The sequence below is a fragment of the Marmota monax genome, unplaced genomic scaffold (assembly GCF_021218885.2).
Source record: "Marmota monax isolate L192 unplaced genomic scaffold, Marmota_monax_Labrador192_F-V1.1 WCK01_AAM20220418_F8-fsc00001, whole genome shotgun sequence".
NCBI lineage: Eukaryota > Metazoa > Chordata > Mammalia > Rodentia > Sciuridae > Marmota > Marmota monax.
In genome coordinates, this window is record NW_026693777.1 from 62,051,025 (window position 1) to 62,069,500 (window position 18,476).

Below are 18,476 nucleotides of genomic sequence, written 5' to 3' on the forward strand. Positions count from 1 at the left end.
GTGGCTCAGTGGTAGAGTGCTTGCCTAGCATGTGTGAGGCACTAGGTTCGATTCTTAGCACCACATATAAATAAATTAATAAATAAAGTAAAGGTCCATGAATAATTTTAAAAATATTTTTTTAAAAAAGAGAAAGAAACGGAGGAAGAAAAGAAGGGATGGAGGAGGATAGGGAGAGCAAGAGAGTGGGCAGAAGCATCCCAGGCTGCCATGCAATGTGTGAAAGATTCTGCAAAGTTCCTGAAGTGTCCTCAAGCCAAAGTTGACTATCAGGAGTTGTGAGTCTCCCAGGATGGAATGTTTACTACTGTGCCACACTCTGTGGGAGATGAGAGAAACCACAGAAGGCATGGCCCCATTACAAATGAAGCACTAGGCCTATGCCACAGATCACTGGTGTGCCCAAGGGGGTCAGCAGCCTCAGGAAAAAGCTTTTCCTGACTAGTATCTTTTAAAGGCCTCTGTAACTATCAATCTACCTTCTCACTATTATAGGACTACTTGAATATTTAACACAAACCCACAAAGTTTCACAACTGTAATGCATCAAATGTTTTATTTCTCTCAGTTCATGAACAAGTAATTGACTGAAATGCGTTTTTTAAAAATGCAATATATATTATTAATGGATTACTTCTGTCCCAGATTAAATCAAACAAAACTGTTACAAATACTTGAAAGTTTAAGACAACTCAGATAATGAGTTTATAGGTTTCTATAAATTTCCTTAATTTAATGTGCTATACCTGTGTTTTGAAAATAAACCATCAGTGCAATATAATTTCTTAAATATTTAGGATACTGTTAATAGTGGTGATTCATATGAAAAATCTAATTAAATATCCCAAATTCCTGATTAGGTCAGTTTTAAAGACACAAAATACCAGAAATACTTACTATAGAATTGTTTATAATGCTCTTTTTAATAAACTACAATCAACTACTAACACAGAAATGATGTTTAAAACTAGAAGTTTTATATATGATACTTTTATTCACCAAAATAAAAAAGAATGTTGTTGAAAAGGCAATGTCTACCAAAAATCAAACATTCTGGGCATTAAACAATGCACTCTCTTCTGAGATTTAACATTACATATCACTAGGAAAATTAAAAAAATTTTATAACCAGGTCTTAAAAAACATGAATAACACTAATAATTCACACATCACAAAAACAGCCAACCAAATGAATCCACATCTTGATTTCATTACTGACTCAGTGATTTGAAATAAATGCTAAGTTCAATACTATGAGCACATCTAAAGGTTCAGCCAAGAAAATTAAATACTTCTTGAGTATTTTGTTAAAGTTTTAATAAGCAGAACATCTCTGATCAGCATAGAGATATACAAAAGGCAAAAATATATTACACTGAATTGATTCTCATCATCTTGCTCCTCAAAGAACACATGGAACATTTTCTAATGTTGTTATACATTTATACCTTATTGTACTTATATGAAGCAACTGAAGATTTTTCATTCTTCCTACTAAGTATTTAAAATACATTATACATATGTATTATAACAAAATATTAATTTATGATGCCCTTGAAAGTCTCTCAACTTTTAATCACTATTTCTAGAAATACAAAAATACTGTATTTTACGTATCTTGAGTCCTGAAAAACTTAAAGTGCAACGTTATCAGCAAATTTTAATTGTACAATATGAGCTCATCTTGAAAGAGCCTATAAATACCTTTCAAAATTTTATGACTATTACATCACAGACAACCAAGTAGAGCTATTTAAAGGTTTGATTGACAATATCTCTTCTATTATAATGCAAGGAAGAAAAACAAGCACCAAAGTAAAAGTTATCTCATTAGAGAAAAAACAGTGTTTTTATGGGGGGGGGGGGAAGGAAACATGTCATTTCTCCATTTAGTGGGGTTTTCCCATCAATTACCTGGTTTACCAAAAAATGTTATCTCAGTTCAATTAATGAACAAATTACCTTTAAGCAAAATGTCAGAGTGCCCAACATTTTGTGGCTAAAACCATTCAAAAAACACTAATCATTCTAAATTCTTTCTCATTCTTTAGTTTAAAAAATTAATTAAAAATAAATCTATTGCCATTTGCTTCACAATTTTAATATTAATGAAAATTTCATTCTGAGTCTCAAGTGGCATTTCTTCAAAGATCTCACTCACTTAAGCAGCAGTGTACAATGGGTTGCTAACACAGGCATGGTTATAAAATTAAGAGTCAAAACTATAGGGGAAGAAAAAAAAATCCAACACTAGCTATTCTATTACATAAAACTAAAAAGTTGTTTGCAAACTTCTCTCTACCATGGTAAATATGAGTGATTTTTTTCCCCCACCAGCAGCCCTCTGGGATCTATAATTATGATGGTGTTTGAGGCCTGAGAAGTTTCTGTGATGACTGCTTCATCAGCTTTTGTTGGTGTCTCAATGACTGTGCATCCTCAATGGCATTAAGTGCTCTCTGTAAAATAAAATGTGTATTATGAGCTGTGAAAACAAGTTCAGGTTCATCTGGCAGAAGAAGAAAGTACAGAAGAGATGGAACTCTCCCCACAGATCCAGTAGCTGAGAACAGAGCTTCTGTTCCATATATCAATGCAAACACAAACCTTCTGCCCCAGTAAGTCCACAGTTTATTATTTTAAGTTTATACATTCACCCAATTTATAACTAGAAGATTTGGGGGGATAAATAACAGGTGTTAGTTATAACAGGCTTTAAAAAAATCTTTCAGCTCAAAACCTAAGGGGTATTCTTTAAATAAACAGTTTACCTCTGCTGTGGTGGTGTCCTTCAGGTAAATTTTCCGAAGACAGCCTAGATTGGCACTATCTCTTTTGTGGAACAGACCCTGCTCCTATTTCAAAAGAAACAATGGAAGAAAAGAAGAAAAAGAAAGCATAACCTTTAATTGGATGCTTGAATGTCAACTCTATTTTATAACCACTAGACTACCAGAACATACATATTCAAGAAAGATATAAAATAAATCATCTTGGTACAATGAGAGTGATTTCATATGAGTTGTTAGAATTTATGAAATTGGATGTGTATACATCTATCTATAAAATAATGGCTTTCTGCAGGCAATAATAAATAGCCTACAGAAACACCACTTGATAACTAATCACATCTGACAAATCAAAAAGCCCTTCCTTCATTTCCTTGGCTGACAGATAAAATTCTTATATAATGTAAAATATATTGAATCAATTCTCACCACTGAGATGAAAGCAGAGTGATAACTGAGAAAACTGTAAAATATATGCAGAGTGACACAGTCTGCCCTAGCATGAGAACTGTTTCAATACACCAAGGTACTCTTTAAATTCTAGTACTGCTGAAAAACAAATGGGTAGGGGAACATGGTAGTTCCTCTTACCTGTAAATTTCCATAAAAAGCAAAGTAAACACAAACTAAGGGAAAACAACTCAAAGTGGATCAAAGACTTAGGCACTAGAACAGAGACCCTGCACCTAATAGAAGGAAAAATAAGCTCAAATCTTCACCACATTGGCCTAGGATCTGATTTCCTTAACAAGACTCCTAAAGTGCAAGAAGTAAAGTCAAGAATCAATAAATGGGATGGATTCAAATTAAAAAGCTTCTTCTCAGCAAAGTAAACAAGGAGGAGAGAGCCTACAGGTTGGTAGAAAATCTTTACCACATGTACTTCTGATAAAGCATTAATCTCTAGGATATATAAAGAACTCAAAAAACTTAATACCAAAACCACAAATAACCCAATCAATAAATGGGCTAAGGAGCTGAACTTTCTTTCACAAAGAAGAAATACAATCGATCAACAAATAAATGAAAAAGTGTTCAACATCTCTAGTAATTATAGAAATGCAAATCAAAACTACTCTAAGATTTCATCTCACTCCAGTCAGAATGGCAATCATCAAGAATACAAACAACAATAAATGTTGGCGAGTCTCACTCATACATTGCTGATGGGACTGCAAATTGGTGCAACCACCATGGGAAGCAGTAAGAAGATTCCTCAGAAAACTTCGAAGGAAACCACCATTTGACCCAGCTATCCCACTCCTTGATTTATACCCAAAGGACGTAAAATCAGCATATTATAGTGACACAGCCACATCAATGTTTATAGCAGCTCAATTCATAATAGCTAGACTATGGAACCAACCTAGGTATCCCTCAATAGATAAATGAATAAAGAAAATGTGGTATGTATACTCAATGGAATATTACTCAGCTTTAAAGAAGAGTGAAATTATGGCATTTGCCAGTAAATGGTTGGAGTTGAAGAATATCATGCTAAGCAAAATAAGCCACTTCCACAAAACCGAAGGCCGAATGTTTTCTCTAATATGTGGATGTTAATTCACAATAAGGCGGGGGTAGAGGGACACTAGGGAAGAATAGTGTTACCTTAGATTAGATAGAGGGACATGATGGGAGGGGAGGGAAGGGATGTGGGGATAAGAAAGATAGTAGAATGAAACAGACATTATTATTCTATGTATATATGTGACTGCATGACCAATATGATTCTGCAACATGTACACTTAGAAAAATGAGAAATTATATCCCATCTATGTATGATATATTAAAGTGCATAAATACATTCTACTATCATGTATAACTAATTAAAACAAATACAAAATTTAAAAAAAGGAAAACAATACTCTCATATTACTAAAATTTTGTGATAAAAGCTTTCCAGAGCATTTCAATAATACAGATAACATCACTATTATTTAGAAAAAAACAAAGATACTACAGAAATTACCATAATTAGAATGGAAACTATAAGTATTTTTAATAAATGTAAATACATTTATATTATATGTATGTTATAATAAACATGTTTCAAAGTTAAGTGAGTCTGAGAATTAAGTAAAAGATGAGGTATCATTTTTGCAAACTACTAAGTGATTAAATAAAGTTTTTAGAAAATGATGTGGAGATGAGACAAAAAAAAATGGCTTAAATTGTATTAGCATTCTGTAAATTCCAAATAATACAAAAAACAGCTATTTCTGACATATTATTTATTTTCACCAAGCACCTAGTAATCTTCTAAAAGCCTAAAGAAGGATATATTTCAAGAAATGCCTAAGATTATAGCAAAACGGGTATTCATATGAAGTAAAAACAACAGCTGCAAGGTAGGCAGGCCTGCGACCCACCGGCAGAAGAGGAGCAGTGGCCTGCTGAGAGGCTGAGCCGCCCCCTCCCCCTGCACCGGCAAAGTAGAAGGAACTGTGACCATGCACAGAGCCGCCCCACACCCCCCGCGCCTGCCAGGTAGGGGAACTGTGACCACCGACAGAAAAGGCCCAGTGGCCCGCGGTGGGACAGAGCTTCCAATCACTCCTGCAAGGTAGGCGGGCCTGCGACCCACCAGCAGAAGAGGAGCAGCGGCCTGCTGAGAGGCAGAGCTGCCCCCTCCCCCTACACCGGCAAGGTAGAGGGAACTGTGACCACGCACAGAGCAGGCCCAGCGGCCTGCTGGGGGGCAGAGTCGCCCCCCACCCCCCGCACCTGCCAGGTAGGTGGAACTGTGACCACTGACAGAAAAGGCCCAGTGGCCCGCAGAGTGGCAGAGCTTCCAATCACTCCTGCAAGGTAGGCGGGCCTGCGACCCACCGGCAGAAGAGGACTGTGACCATCATCAGAACAGGCCAGACCTGCAACCGAGAGACAGAACAGGCCCAGTGGCCTGAGGAAGGGTAGAGCCGCGCCCCCCCGCGCCTGCAAGGTAGGCGGACCTGCGACCCACTGGCAGTACAGCCCCAGAGGCCTGCAGAGGGGCAGTGCCGCTGCCTGGGCCTGCAAAGTAGACAGAACTGTGACCACCGACAGAACAAGCCTAGCGGCCCGCAGAGGGACAGAGCCGCCGCCCGCGCCTGCAAGGGAGACTTTGCAACTATACAAGAACAATATAAATATATAGGGGGAAAATTCAATAGCACAACAGTTTCACCAAGTAGAAAGGAACGTGAAGAGTATGAAGAGACAAGGAAAGAAAGGACCACAAGCATTGCAGGTCAACTCAATGTTAGAAGAGGTAATAGCTGCAGCAGATGGAATGTCAGATAAAGAATTCAGGATATACATGCTTCAGATGATCAGGAGTCTCAAGGAAGACATCAGACAGCAAAATCAGACAATGAAAGATCACTTCAACAATGAATTACATAAACAAATCCAAGAAGCAAAAGATCAACTATATAGGGAAATAGAAGTTATAAAAAACAAACAAACAGAAATCCTAGAAATGCAGGAAGCAATAAGCCAACTTAAAAACTCAATTGAGAATACTACCAGCAGAGTAGAATACTTAGAAGACAGAACATCAGACAATGAAGATAAAGTATTTCAACTTGAAAAGAACATAGACAGCTCAGCAAGACTGTTAAGAAACCATGAGCAGAACATCCAAGAAATATGGGATAACATCAAGAGACCAAATTTAAGAGTCATTGGGATACAGGAAGGGACAGAGTTTCAAACCAAAGGAATGAGCAATCTATTCAATGAAATAATACGAGAAAACTTCCCAGACTTGAAGAATGAGACAGAACGCCAAATCCTAGAAGCCTACAGGACGCCGAATGTGCAAAATCATAAGAGACCCACACCTAGACACATTATAATGAAGATGCCCAACATACAGAATAAGGAGAGAATTTTAAAAGCTACAAGAGAAAGGAAGCAGATCACATTTAGGGGTAAGCCAATCAGGATAACAGCTGATCTTTCAACACAGACTCTGAAAGCTAGAAGATCCTGGAATAACATATTTCAAACACTGAAAGAAAATGGGTTCCAAGCAAGAATTGTGTTTCCAGCGAAATTAAGCTTCAGGATGGAAGATGAAATTTAAACCTTCCACGATAAACAAAAGTTAAAAGAATTTGCAGCTAGAAAACCATCTCTTCAAAACATCCTTGGCAAAACATTACAGGAAGAGGAAATGGAAAATAACAATGAAAACCAACAGTGGGAGGTAGGACACTAAAGGGGGGAAAATAATCAAAGAGGAAAACAAACCATGTTTAGTAACATAAATAAACAAATATGGCTGGAAGAACAACCCATATCTCAATAATAACCCTAAATGTTAATGGCTTAAACTCACCAATCAAGAGACACAGGCTAGTAGAATGGATCACAAAACAAGACCCAACAATATGCTGCCTACAGGAGACGCATTTGATAGGAAAAGACATACATAGGCTGAAGGTGAAAGGTTGGGAAAAATCATATCACTCATATGGACTTCGGAAACAAGCAGGAGTATCCATACTCATATCAAATAAAATAGATTTCAAGCCAAAGTTAATCAAAAGGGATAAAGAGGGACACTACATACTGCTCAAGGGAACCATACACCAACAAGACATAACAATCATAAATATATATGCCCCAAACAATGGTGCAGCTATGTTCATCAAACAAACTCTTCTCAAGTTCAAGAGTCTAATTGACCACCATACAATAATCATGGGAGACTTCAACACACCTCTATCACCACTGGACAGATCTTCCAAACAAAAGTTGAATAAGGAAACTATAGAACTCAATAACACAATTAATAACCTAGACTTAATTGACATATATAGAATATACCACCCAACATCAAGCAGTTACACTTTTTTCTCAGCAGCACATGGATCCTTCTCAAAAATAGATCATATATTATGTCACAGGGAAACTCTTAGACAATATAAAGGAGTAGAGATAATACCATGCATCCTATCTGATCATAATGGAATGGAACTGAAAATCAACGATAAAAGAAGGAAGGGAAAAGAATACATCACTTGGAGAATGAACAATAGGTTACTGAATGATCAATGGGTTATAGAAGACATCAAGGAAGAAATTAAAAAATTCTTAGAGATTAATGAAAACACAGACACAACATATCGGAATCTATGGGACACATTGAAAGCAGTTCTAAGAGGAAAATTCATTGCTTGGAGTTCATTCCTTAAAAAAAGAAAAAACCAACAAGTAAATGATCTCATACTTCATCTCAAAATCCTAGAAAAAGAAGAGCAAAACAACAGCAAAAGAAGTAGAAGGCAAGAAATAATGAAAATCAGAGCTGAAATTAATGAAATCGAAACAAAAGAAACAATTGAAAAAATTGACAAAACTAAAAGTTGGTTCTTTGAAAAAATAAACAAAATCAACAGACCCTTAGCCATGCTAGCGAAGAGAAGAAGAGAGAGAACTCAAATTACTAACATACAGGATGAAAGAGGCAATATCACAACAGACACTTCAGAAATACAGAAGATAATCAAAAATTATTTTGAATCCTTATACTCCAATAAATTAGAAGATAGTGAAGGCATAGATAAATTTCTTAAGTCATATGATCTGCCCAGATTGAGTCAGGAGGATATAGACAACCTAAACAGACCAATATCAATTGAGGAATTAGAAGAAACCATCAAAAGACTACCAACTAAGAAAAGCCCAGGACCGGATGGGTATACAGCAGAGTTTTACAAAACCTTTAAAGAGGAACTAATACCAATACTTTTCAAGCTACTTCGGGAAATAGAAAAAGAGGGAGAACTTCCAAATTCATTCTACGAGGCCAACATCACCCTGATACCTAAACCAGACAAAGACACTTCAAAGAAAGAAAACTACAGACCAATATCTCTAATGAACCTAGATGCAAAAATCCTCAATAAAATTCTGGCCACTCGGATACAAAAACTTATCAAAAAAATTGTGCACCATGATCAAGTAGGATTCATCCCTGGGATGCAAGGCTGGTTCAATATACGGAAATCAATAAATGTTATTCACCACATCAATAGACTTAAAAATAAGAACCATATGATCATCTCGATAGATGCGGAAAAAGCATTCGACAAAGTACAGCATCCCTTTATGTTCAAAACTCTAGAAAAACTAGGGATAACAGGAACATACCTCAATATTGTAAAAGCAATCTATGCTAAGCCTCAGGCTAGCATCATTCTGAATGGAGAAAAATTGAAGGCATTCCCTCTAAAATCTGGAACAAGACAGGGAAGCCCTCTCTCACCACTTCTGTTCAACATAGTTCTCGAAACACTGGCCAGAGCAATTAGACAGACGAAAGAAATTAAAGGCATAAATATAGGAAAAGAAGAACTTAAATTATCACTATTTGCAGATGACATGATTCTATACCTAGCAGACCCAAAAGGGTCTACAAAGAAACTATTAGAGCTAATAAATGAATTCAGCAAAGTGGCAGGATATAAAATCAACACGCATAAATCAAAGGCATTCCTGTATATCAGCGACAAATCCTCTGAAATGGAAATGAGGACAACCACTCCATTCACAATATCTTCAAAAAAAAATAAAATACTTGGGAATCAACCTAACAAAAGAGGTGAAAGACTTATACAATGAAAACTACAGAACCCTAAAGAGAGAAATAGAAGAAGATCTTAGAAGATGGAAAAATATACCCTGTTCATGGATAGGCAGAACTAACATCATCAAAATGGCGATATTACCAAAATTCTCTATAGGTTTAATGCAATGCCAATCAAAATCCCAACAGCATTTCTGGTAGAAATAGAGAAAGCAATCATGAAATTCATATGGAAAAACAAAAGACCCAGAATAGCAAAAACAATGCTAAGCAGGAAGTGTGAATCAGGCGGTATAGCGATACCAGACTTCAAACTATACTACAGAGCAATAGTAACAAAAACAGCATGGTACTGGTACCAAAACAGGCGGGTGGACCAATGGTACAGAATAGAGGACACAGAAACCAATCCACAAAACTACAACTACCTTATATTTGATAAAGGGGCTAAAAGCATGCAATGGAGGAAGGATAGCATCTTCAACAAATGGTGCTGGGAAAACTGGAAATCCATATGCAACAAAATGAAACTGAATCCCTTTCTCTCGTCATGCACAAAAGTTAATTCAAAATGGATCAAGGAGCTTGATATCAAATCAGAGACACGCCGTCTGATAGAAGAAAAAGTTGGCTACGATCTACATACTGTGGGGTCGGGCTCCAAATTCCTCAATAGGACACCCATAGCACAAAAGTTAATAACTAGAATCAACAAATGGGACTTACTCAAACTAAAAAGTTTTTTCTCAGCAAAAGATACAATAAGAGAGGTAAATAGAGAGCCTACATCCTGGGAACAAATCTTTACTCCTCACACTTCAGATAGAGCCCTAATATCCAGAGTATACAAAGAACTCAAAAAATTAGACAATAAGAGAACAAACAACCCAATCAACAAATGGGCCAAGGACCTGAACAGACACTTCTCAGAGGAGGACATACAATCAATCAACAAGTACATGAAAAAATGCTCACCATCTCTAGCAGTCAGAGAAATGCAAATCAAAACCACCCTAAGATACCATCTCACTCCAGTTAGATTGGCAGCCATTATGAAGTCAAACAACAACACGTGCTGGCGAGGATGTGGGGAAAAGGGTACACTTGTACATTGCTGGTGGGACTGCAAATTGGTGCAGCCAATTTGGAAAGCAGTATGGAGATTTCTTGGAAAGCTGGGAATGGAGCCACCATTTGACCCAGCTATTCCCCTTCTCAGTCTATTCCCTAAAGACCTAAAAAGAGCATGCTACAGGGACACTGCTACATCGATGTTCACAGCAGCACAATTCACAATAGCTAGACTGTGGAACCAACCTAGATGCCCTTCAATGGATGAATGGATAAAAAAATGTGGCATTTATACACAATGGAGTATTACTCTGCATTAAAAAATGACAAAATCATAGAATTTACAGGGAAATGGATGGCATTAGAGCAGATTATGCTAAGTGAAGCTAGCCAATCCCTAAAAAACAAATGCCAAATGTCTTCTTTGATATAAGGAGAGTAACTAGGAACAGAGTAGGGTCGAAGAGCATGAGAAGAAGATTAACATTAAACAGGGATGAGAGGTGGGAGGGAAAGGGAGAGAGAAGGGAAAATGCATGGAAATGGAAGGAGACCCTCAGAGTTATACAAAAGTACATACAAGAGGAAGTGAGGGGAAGGGGAAAAATAATATAAGGGGGACAAACGAACGTCAGTAGAGGGAGCAGAGAGAGAAGAGGGGAGGGGAGGGGAGGGCAGGGGAGGGGAGGGGGGATAGTAGAGGATAGGAAAGGCAGCAGAATACAACAGACACTAGTATGGCAATATGTAAATCAATGGATGTGTAACTGATGTGATTCTGCAATCTGTACATGGGGTAAAAATGGGAGCTCATAACCCACTTGAATCAAATTGTGAAATATGATATATCAAGAACTATGTAATGTTTTGAACAGCCAACAATAAAAAATTTAAAAAAATAAATAAAAACAACAAAAACACCTCAGTTTCACTATTGCTTAAATATATCAAAAAAAGAAAGTATCAGTACACCAGCATCCTAACTTTTTTTGTCAAACTGATATTTCACTCTATGCAATCAAGGATTGTCAGAAAATATAATTACACAAATAAATGGGTTTTAACTTTCTTTATATTTCAGCATAAAATAATAACAATAATGTTCCTTTTAATGTATTGTGTAGTTAAATGAAAAACAGAGTCAGAAAGTGCTAGTTTCCACTCATAATGAATGCCTGGATCTAGAGGTGTAAGTTGTGTTTTCTTACCTTAACTGAAATTTTCAGCAGATTTTCATCAGTACTAGGAGGAAGTACAAAATCTTCAAAAGGACACTGCCAGTCTATGGACATATGGCCAAGGATTTCAACTTCTTTTATACATAGTACTCGCCTATTTTGCAAAAAAACAAAAAACAAAAACACACAGGTAGTGATAAAGACAGCTAATTATTCTCTCTACTAGTTCAATCTGTACATAGTACATGCAGTGCTCACTCAGTAAACAATGAAAACTGGCACTGAAAAGAGTATGCTTCCCATTAAAAGTCTCGATATCTGTCAAATGAAGAGAAATATGACACCTGTCATCTAACAAAGTAGACTCTCAAAAATTTCCCTTCTGCTAATCTTGCAGAATTCAGAAAAGTAAAACATTCTCTAATTGACCAAAAAACTGATAGTGAAATCATCTTTGAAACACATAAGGGACAGGCTGTACTCTCATCTGGGATGCTTTAATGGCAGAAGTCCCTGAAAATGTTTTACTTGGGGAAATTTTTAATTGTTCTTTACTGTCAGTCATTTATGCCTTCCAGTCACGAAGGAATGTGCAGGAAATGTCACAAACCTCAAATGTCAGCAAAGATTCACTTGAAGCCTACTAATAAATATCAGACTTGAACACTTTAACTTTAATGCACTACATCACAGAGGGAGTATCTTATTTTACTCAATAGTAATAGAAAAAAAATAACAGAATCCTTAAAGGGCATCCACATTGATTTCCCAGTCTGTGATTCACATTAGTTACCAATATAACCATACTTGATTTTAAGTTTCTATTACAGAAAACAAAACTTCAGTAAAGTAATTGAATTGCTAATTCAACAAATATCTAGGGTGTAAGAGAAACCAGAAAGATAAGGTTTCTCTTTGAGAGGTACTCAAAGGCTAGAAGGGGAAATAATCATGTCAATAAAAGCCCCTGTACAGCAAGACAAGTGCTGGTGAGGCAGGTGACATGCAAGGAGGTTCTCTACTTGAGAAAGGGGAAAGAGAGTCCAAAGGGAAGAGCACGCTGACAAATACAGGGATACAAAGAAGGGAAGATTTATTTAAGGAATGTAGGGGTCTACAGCTGGAGTATCAGAAAAAATACAATGATGAGACACTCTGGATGGGAAGTTTCTTAAGAGTCCAATCAGGAGGCAATGAGAGCCTCAAGTAGGGCAATGGCTGTAAGAAGGAGGTGTTTGGAAGGTAGGATTAAATGAACCTGGTGACCACTGGAGTGCAGGAAACTGCAACAGGCCTCTGGACTGCATTTCTCAACTGAGAAGCCATTAAAACATTGGGCTTGTTTGGGACTGTGTTATGCCCTGAAGGAGGCTCAGGGACAACAGCCCCCAGCCTACCAAGTGCCATAATGCCAGGACCCCAAGCTGCTCAAACAACTTTCAACAACCCCATTCTTTTCCAAATATCTCTAGAAAGTAGATCCCACTCCCCCTACCCTAGGCCCCAGTTTAGATCAGATGATAGAGCTAAGAGTTAAAGCTGGCTGTTACAAATCCTTGTGCCCAATGTAATTCACAATTCTGTATATCTTTAAACTCTTCTTTTGACCACCAATATTATTGCTCTCCTACCACCATAAGTCTCCTTCACTCTCTTAATCCTGTTTCATGTTTATCAAAGTTTATTAAATCTCAGTCATTTTCTACCCTTACAAGGGGACTCCAAGATCTTGACTCCAGACTTTTAACCAAATTCCTATTGTTTGTCTATCTACCCACCTACCTTTGTTTCCCTATCTACTGAGTCTACTTTGATGTCTCAAAGCTGTCAAAACCCAGTTAAGTTAAAAAAACAAAAACAAGAAACACACCATTTTTTCCCCTCAAATTACTAAAAATAGTACCACTAATCCTTTTGGTGTTCAAACCCAAAGCCAAAGAGTCCTTTTCTATCCCTTTTTCTTTCATTTTCAGTCACCAAGGCCCATCTATTAAGCCTTCTCCTATTCAATTCTTATTCTTTTAATTTAGGCTCTTATCACTTCCTACCAAGACAGCTATCACAGTCTCTGTGGCAGATAAAATTCTAAGATGGTCTCTAAGATTCCCTATCCCTTCATGTATAGTTCTGAATAATCTCAGGACCATAAATATCACAGATTTCCTCCCATGATATAGCTTTGGTTATTAAGGCACAGATAACTAAGTAAAAATAATTCATGCAGCAGGCCTGACCTAATCACATGGACTCTTTAAATATAGACCAGAGACTAAGAAGTCAAATTCAAAGTGCCCTTTTTGGCTTGATGGAGGGAGACACACAGCAAGGAATGAGGTGGCTTTTAAGAGCTCATAACAGCCCCCTGGCTGACAGAGTTCAACTGAATTCTACCAACATTAAATGAGCTTGGCACACTGGGATATTTGTTGTGCAGCAACAAAAACTACAAGCCACTGATTCCCTATCTACACAGACTCTTCCAATCTAGCATCTAAACTAGAGCTGCCAGAGATTTTTAAATTACAAACCTCATCATATTACTTATTGTTTATAAGCCTTCAGTGGGAAAGAAAATAAAAAGCAAATTCTCATTTGTGTGCTATGTTCAAAAACTTGTATGAGAAGCTGCCAGTAATACCACACAATAAAATAAAAGGCTATATCTTAAAAAAAAAAAAAAAAAAGAACTAGTCATTCTCCGTCACACTAATAATAACACCTAAACCTTAAGATAACAGAAGCAACCACAAATGACTCTAGCTTCATACCCCAATACTTTTCTTGCTAACACTGGACCATCAGGCCACTGCCATGATTTGACTCTTCCAAGTACCATTCCATTTTATATCTTTGCTTTCCTCTTGTTACCAAGTGGCAGCGACACATACTATAAGACTCAGCTCCAGGACCTCCTCCTACACAAAGTTACTACTCTTCCCCTTGGCACTTTGGTCCCCACATCAATGTAATCAGAACTTTTCCTATGTCTTCAGAATCTCTGTACATCACTTTTTCCTAGCACCTATCACACACAGTAATGTCACTGATGGTTTGTAGGTGCCCCTTCAGATAGGGAAGGGGCATCTCTATATCTCTCTACTAACAGCTAAAAAATAAGTCTGCCCAAGGATCAATTTCCTAATAAAGATTACCAAAATAAACAATGGGGGAGTTAAGATCAATTAGCGGAACTACAACCTAATAAATTTAGGTTATGAAACATGTGCTTTGTTTCTAAAACCACTAAGTAAAAGAACCTTGAAATAAATTTTGAATGAAAACCCAATATATAGTGGGAAATAATACATCGGGGAGAAAAAAACTAATCAATAATTTTTGCAAAAAAAATCTAACCTCCAAAATATCCTTTATCCAGACTGGCAATAAGCAATAAAAATAAGCTATTTTTACCAGTCTCGATAAAGGATATTTTGGTAACAATAATTTGCAAAGTACGTTTTAAATTCAGTGGGAAAAAAAATAAACCATTGAAAAATTAGAAGTAATTCACAAAATAGAAAATATAACTGGTTGATATATTAAAACATTCATATTCATCAATAATTAAAAATTGGTAATGAAAACAAATTATTTTCCACCATTACTAGCATCACTTAAGAAAGGACACATACAGCTGTACACAAAGCTAACAGAACCTTTCTGAAAAATGACTTGGCAATACATAAAAAGGCCTCAAAAACCTCACAACTTTTAATCCAGCAATCTCACTTTTAAGAATTTATTCCAAGGAAATAACAAGAAAACGATTTTGCTGCAAAGATATAATACACTATTGATAAAAGGGAAACTGAACAACAAATAGTAAGGGAATACTTGAATAAACTGTGGTACATACTATCTAGTCATTAAAAGTCAGGTTGTCAAAAAATTTAATGGTTTGAGAAAATGATAATAGTAATATTGATATATAAAAACCTAGATTACCAAAATGTACATAATTCATTTTTTGCACATAATTTTTTAAAAATACAGGTACTATACTACAACAATCTGATAAGTCAGCTAAATAGTGGTCACTTTGGATGGTAAAACTGTTGGTAAAGAATATTCTATGGATTAAATTTATTGTACATACCAGGACATTCTAAAAATAAGAGAGATGGCTCTTAATAATTATACTGGGACAAAAGATATAAACAAGAATGTCTAGTTAACTTTAATTATTTTCATCTTTTAAATTATCTGTATTAGGGGTAGGAAACTATGGCTGTGGAGCCCAATCTAGCTCAAAGCCTATTTCAATAAGATTTTACTGGAGTGTCGCCATGACCATTTTTTAATACACCGGTGGTCATGGCTATCTTTACCATCACAAGGGCAGAGTGATTCAAAAAGCTGAGAAAGAAAGCACAGTCCTTGAATTTATACCTCGCCCTTTAAAGAAAGTTTATTGATTTTGTTCAATATTATCTATAAATGGATAAATATAACTAGCAATAAAAAAAGCTATTTTAAAGAATGCTGTATTTGGAAGAAATGAGATAGACAGATTTTTTTTTTTTTTTTTTGGTAATCATAGGGTCAAAGAGATCAACATAATAATAACTATCTCAAAGAAATCCATGTTAGAATGTTCTAAAACTAGCAGGGGCAACAATGTCACTATAGTGGTCAGGAATACTGTTTTACTAACAGCCTCATAAAAAGTTCCCTAAGAGGGGCTGTGATTGTGGCTCAGTGGCAGAGCACTTGCCTAGCATGTGTGAGGCACCAGGTTCAATTCTCAGTACCACATATAAATAAATAAAAAATAAAGGTATATTGACAACTAATAAATATTTTTTTTAAAAGTTCCTTTAAGAGACTACATAAAATTACTATTATTCTTCAAGTTTCTTGATGCAAAAAACAGGTACATAATGTATACAGTAATATTTCCACAGAATGCCTTATATCAAACAAAACTAAAAGTAATAATTATCACACACACACACACACATACACACACACAAAAAACTGGATCCCCTTATCTAACATTAATTTACATAACAGGTATAATAATTTTAAAATTAACATACTGCCACTGTCAGCTAAACACAATATGCAGCAAAATAAACATTGTTTTTGTTTTAATCTAATGGAAACAATAACATCACAGGCATACCAATGAGTGATTACTTGTTGAATGTGTAAAATTGTAAAATTAAGCTGTTTTTTAGATGAATTACTTTGTGTTAATTTTTAATAGATGTGAAGACTACATAACATTCTCTTACATGACTGGTTAAACTTCTCTTTAAACAGACTTGTTTATCTCCAAGTCCTTATATTCCTTCCCATCCAGGTGTATTTAAAGGCAATTCTGAGGAATCGAAGGCAGAGTCTTGTCTATCTTAAGTACTTTGCCTTAATCACTTAGAAAGTTCTGAAAAATTATTACTCCATAATAGTCGTTTTGAGATGAATTTATTTCTAGGGTAAATTCCAAGAAAATAAGCAGATAGTTTAATACAAATCCTTTTCTTTTTTTTTTTGAAAAAGTATCTAGCACTTAAAAAATGCTTAGGAGGGTGTGGGACAAATACACAGAAATAATGTCATCCCTTTAAAAAGATATAGTAATCACCTCAAATAAAACCCAGTAAGAATAAGTCACTCATGTTTTAACCTCTATAACTAGAACTGTAACTCATTTACACTGGTGCCACTACTGCTGGTGTAAAGCCCATTGCAGACTCCAATCTCAGGAGTCCTCTCATCTGGATTACTTCGTAAACCATGCTAAGTCTCAGTTTCATCATCTCCAACATGAGGGCATTGGAACAGATGATCTCAAAGGACCTATTTAGATCTGTATTTTTGTGATTCTATGGCAATTAATATTTTTCCACTGCAGTACAGTCCTTTAAATCCTCAGCCATTTCAGCCTTAAAAATTCCTATGATCTATACAACTAAGTTGTACTTGAAAAATGTTGCCTAAAATAATACCTATTTGTAACCATCAGTACTGTTCTCTTGCTTCCAGGAATAACACAGTGGTATCGGTAAGTCTCTCCTTCCAACTTTTTGATATGATTCTGAAAAGAAAACAAGAGTTAAGATTTGGGAAGTTTATATATTCAAGTAATATTTGTGTAATAGCTAATTATAATAAGAACATTGGAAAAATTTTATTAGGAACAAAAGCACAGTTCTACATATTGGCACACAAAGCTAGAAAAATACCCATAGTGTGTTTATAAGCTAACTTCCATTGCTGCCCTTAAAGAAAAAATATGTATTAAGTGCTTACCAAGTGATCATCTTGTATTTTATTCTGTGGTGACACAGAAATTTTAAAGTATCTATCAGAAATAATCACACATTTTAGGTAAGAAACATAAACATATGCTAATACAAACTGCTGATTTAGCATTACTGAAGTTCACAGCAAGGACTTTCAGGTGGATCTACAAACTGTGTAGCATAGAATATAAAATTTTTAAAATGTGGTGCTGAAACAATTTTCAGAGGACAGATCATGTGTCCCATCAGAATTTTTTGATGGAGGTCTAAAATCCATCTCCAAAGTTAAGACCCAACCAATGATTTACAGAGAGGTAGATGTTATACCAATGATAAAATTCCAAAAGAACTGATGTTCAATGTTTTTAAATACTTGGCTGTATAGATTAAACATGCATTAAAAAGCAGATTTATATGTAAATCATATTTCTTACAAAAAGAAAATATAATTATGATATTAACATGAACATGGAGAATTTCTAAGATTTCAAAATAGTTGGCATAATTTATTTCTGAAGACAAATATGAGCATGAATAATATAATTCAAATACAAATCATAGCACATTAAAATATTTATTTTCCTTCTCCACTATCTTAAAATTATTGAAT

General features: G+C 35.8%; 1 protein-coding gene across 1 annotated transcript in view; it reads right to left on the reverse strand.

Annotated features, from left to right (window-relative positions):
• Positions 1-537: 537 nt before the first annotated feature.
• The window catches only part of LOC124104343 (intermembrane lipid transfer protein VPS13C), a 46,114-nt gene continuing 28,175 nt past the window's right edge, over positions 538-18,476 (reverse strand). Inside the window, exons 17-20 of the mRNA XM_046461217.2 lie at positions 17,570-17,658; positions 11,649-11,772; positions 2,772-2,855; positions 538-2,459 (exon numbers count right to left, since the gene is read on the reverse strand). Coding sequence (XP_046317173.1) covers positions 2,358-2,459; positions 2,772-2,855; positions 11,649-11,772; positions 17,570-17,658 — 399 coding nt within the window. The 3' untranslated portion in view covers positions 538-2,357. The remainder of the gene's footprint in view (positions 2,460-2,771; positions 2,856-11,648; positions 11,773-17,569; positions 17,659-18,476) is intronic.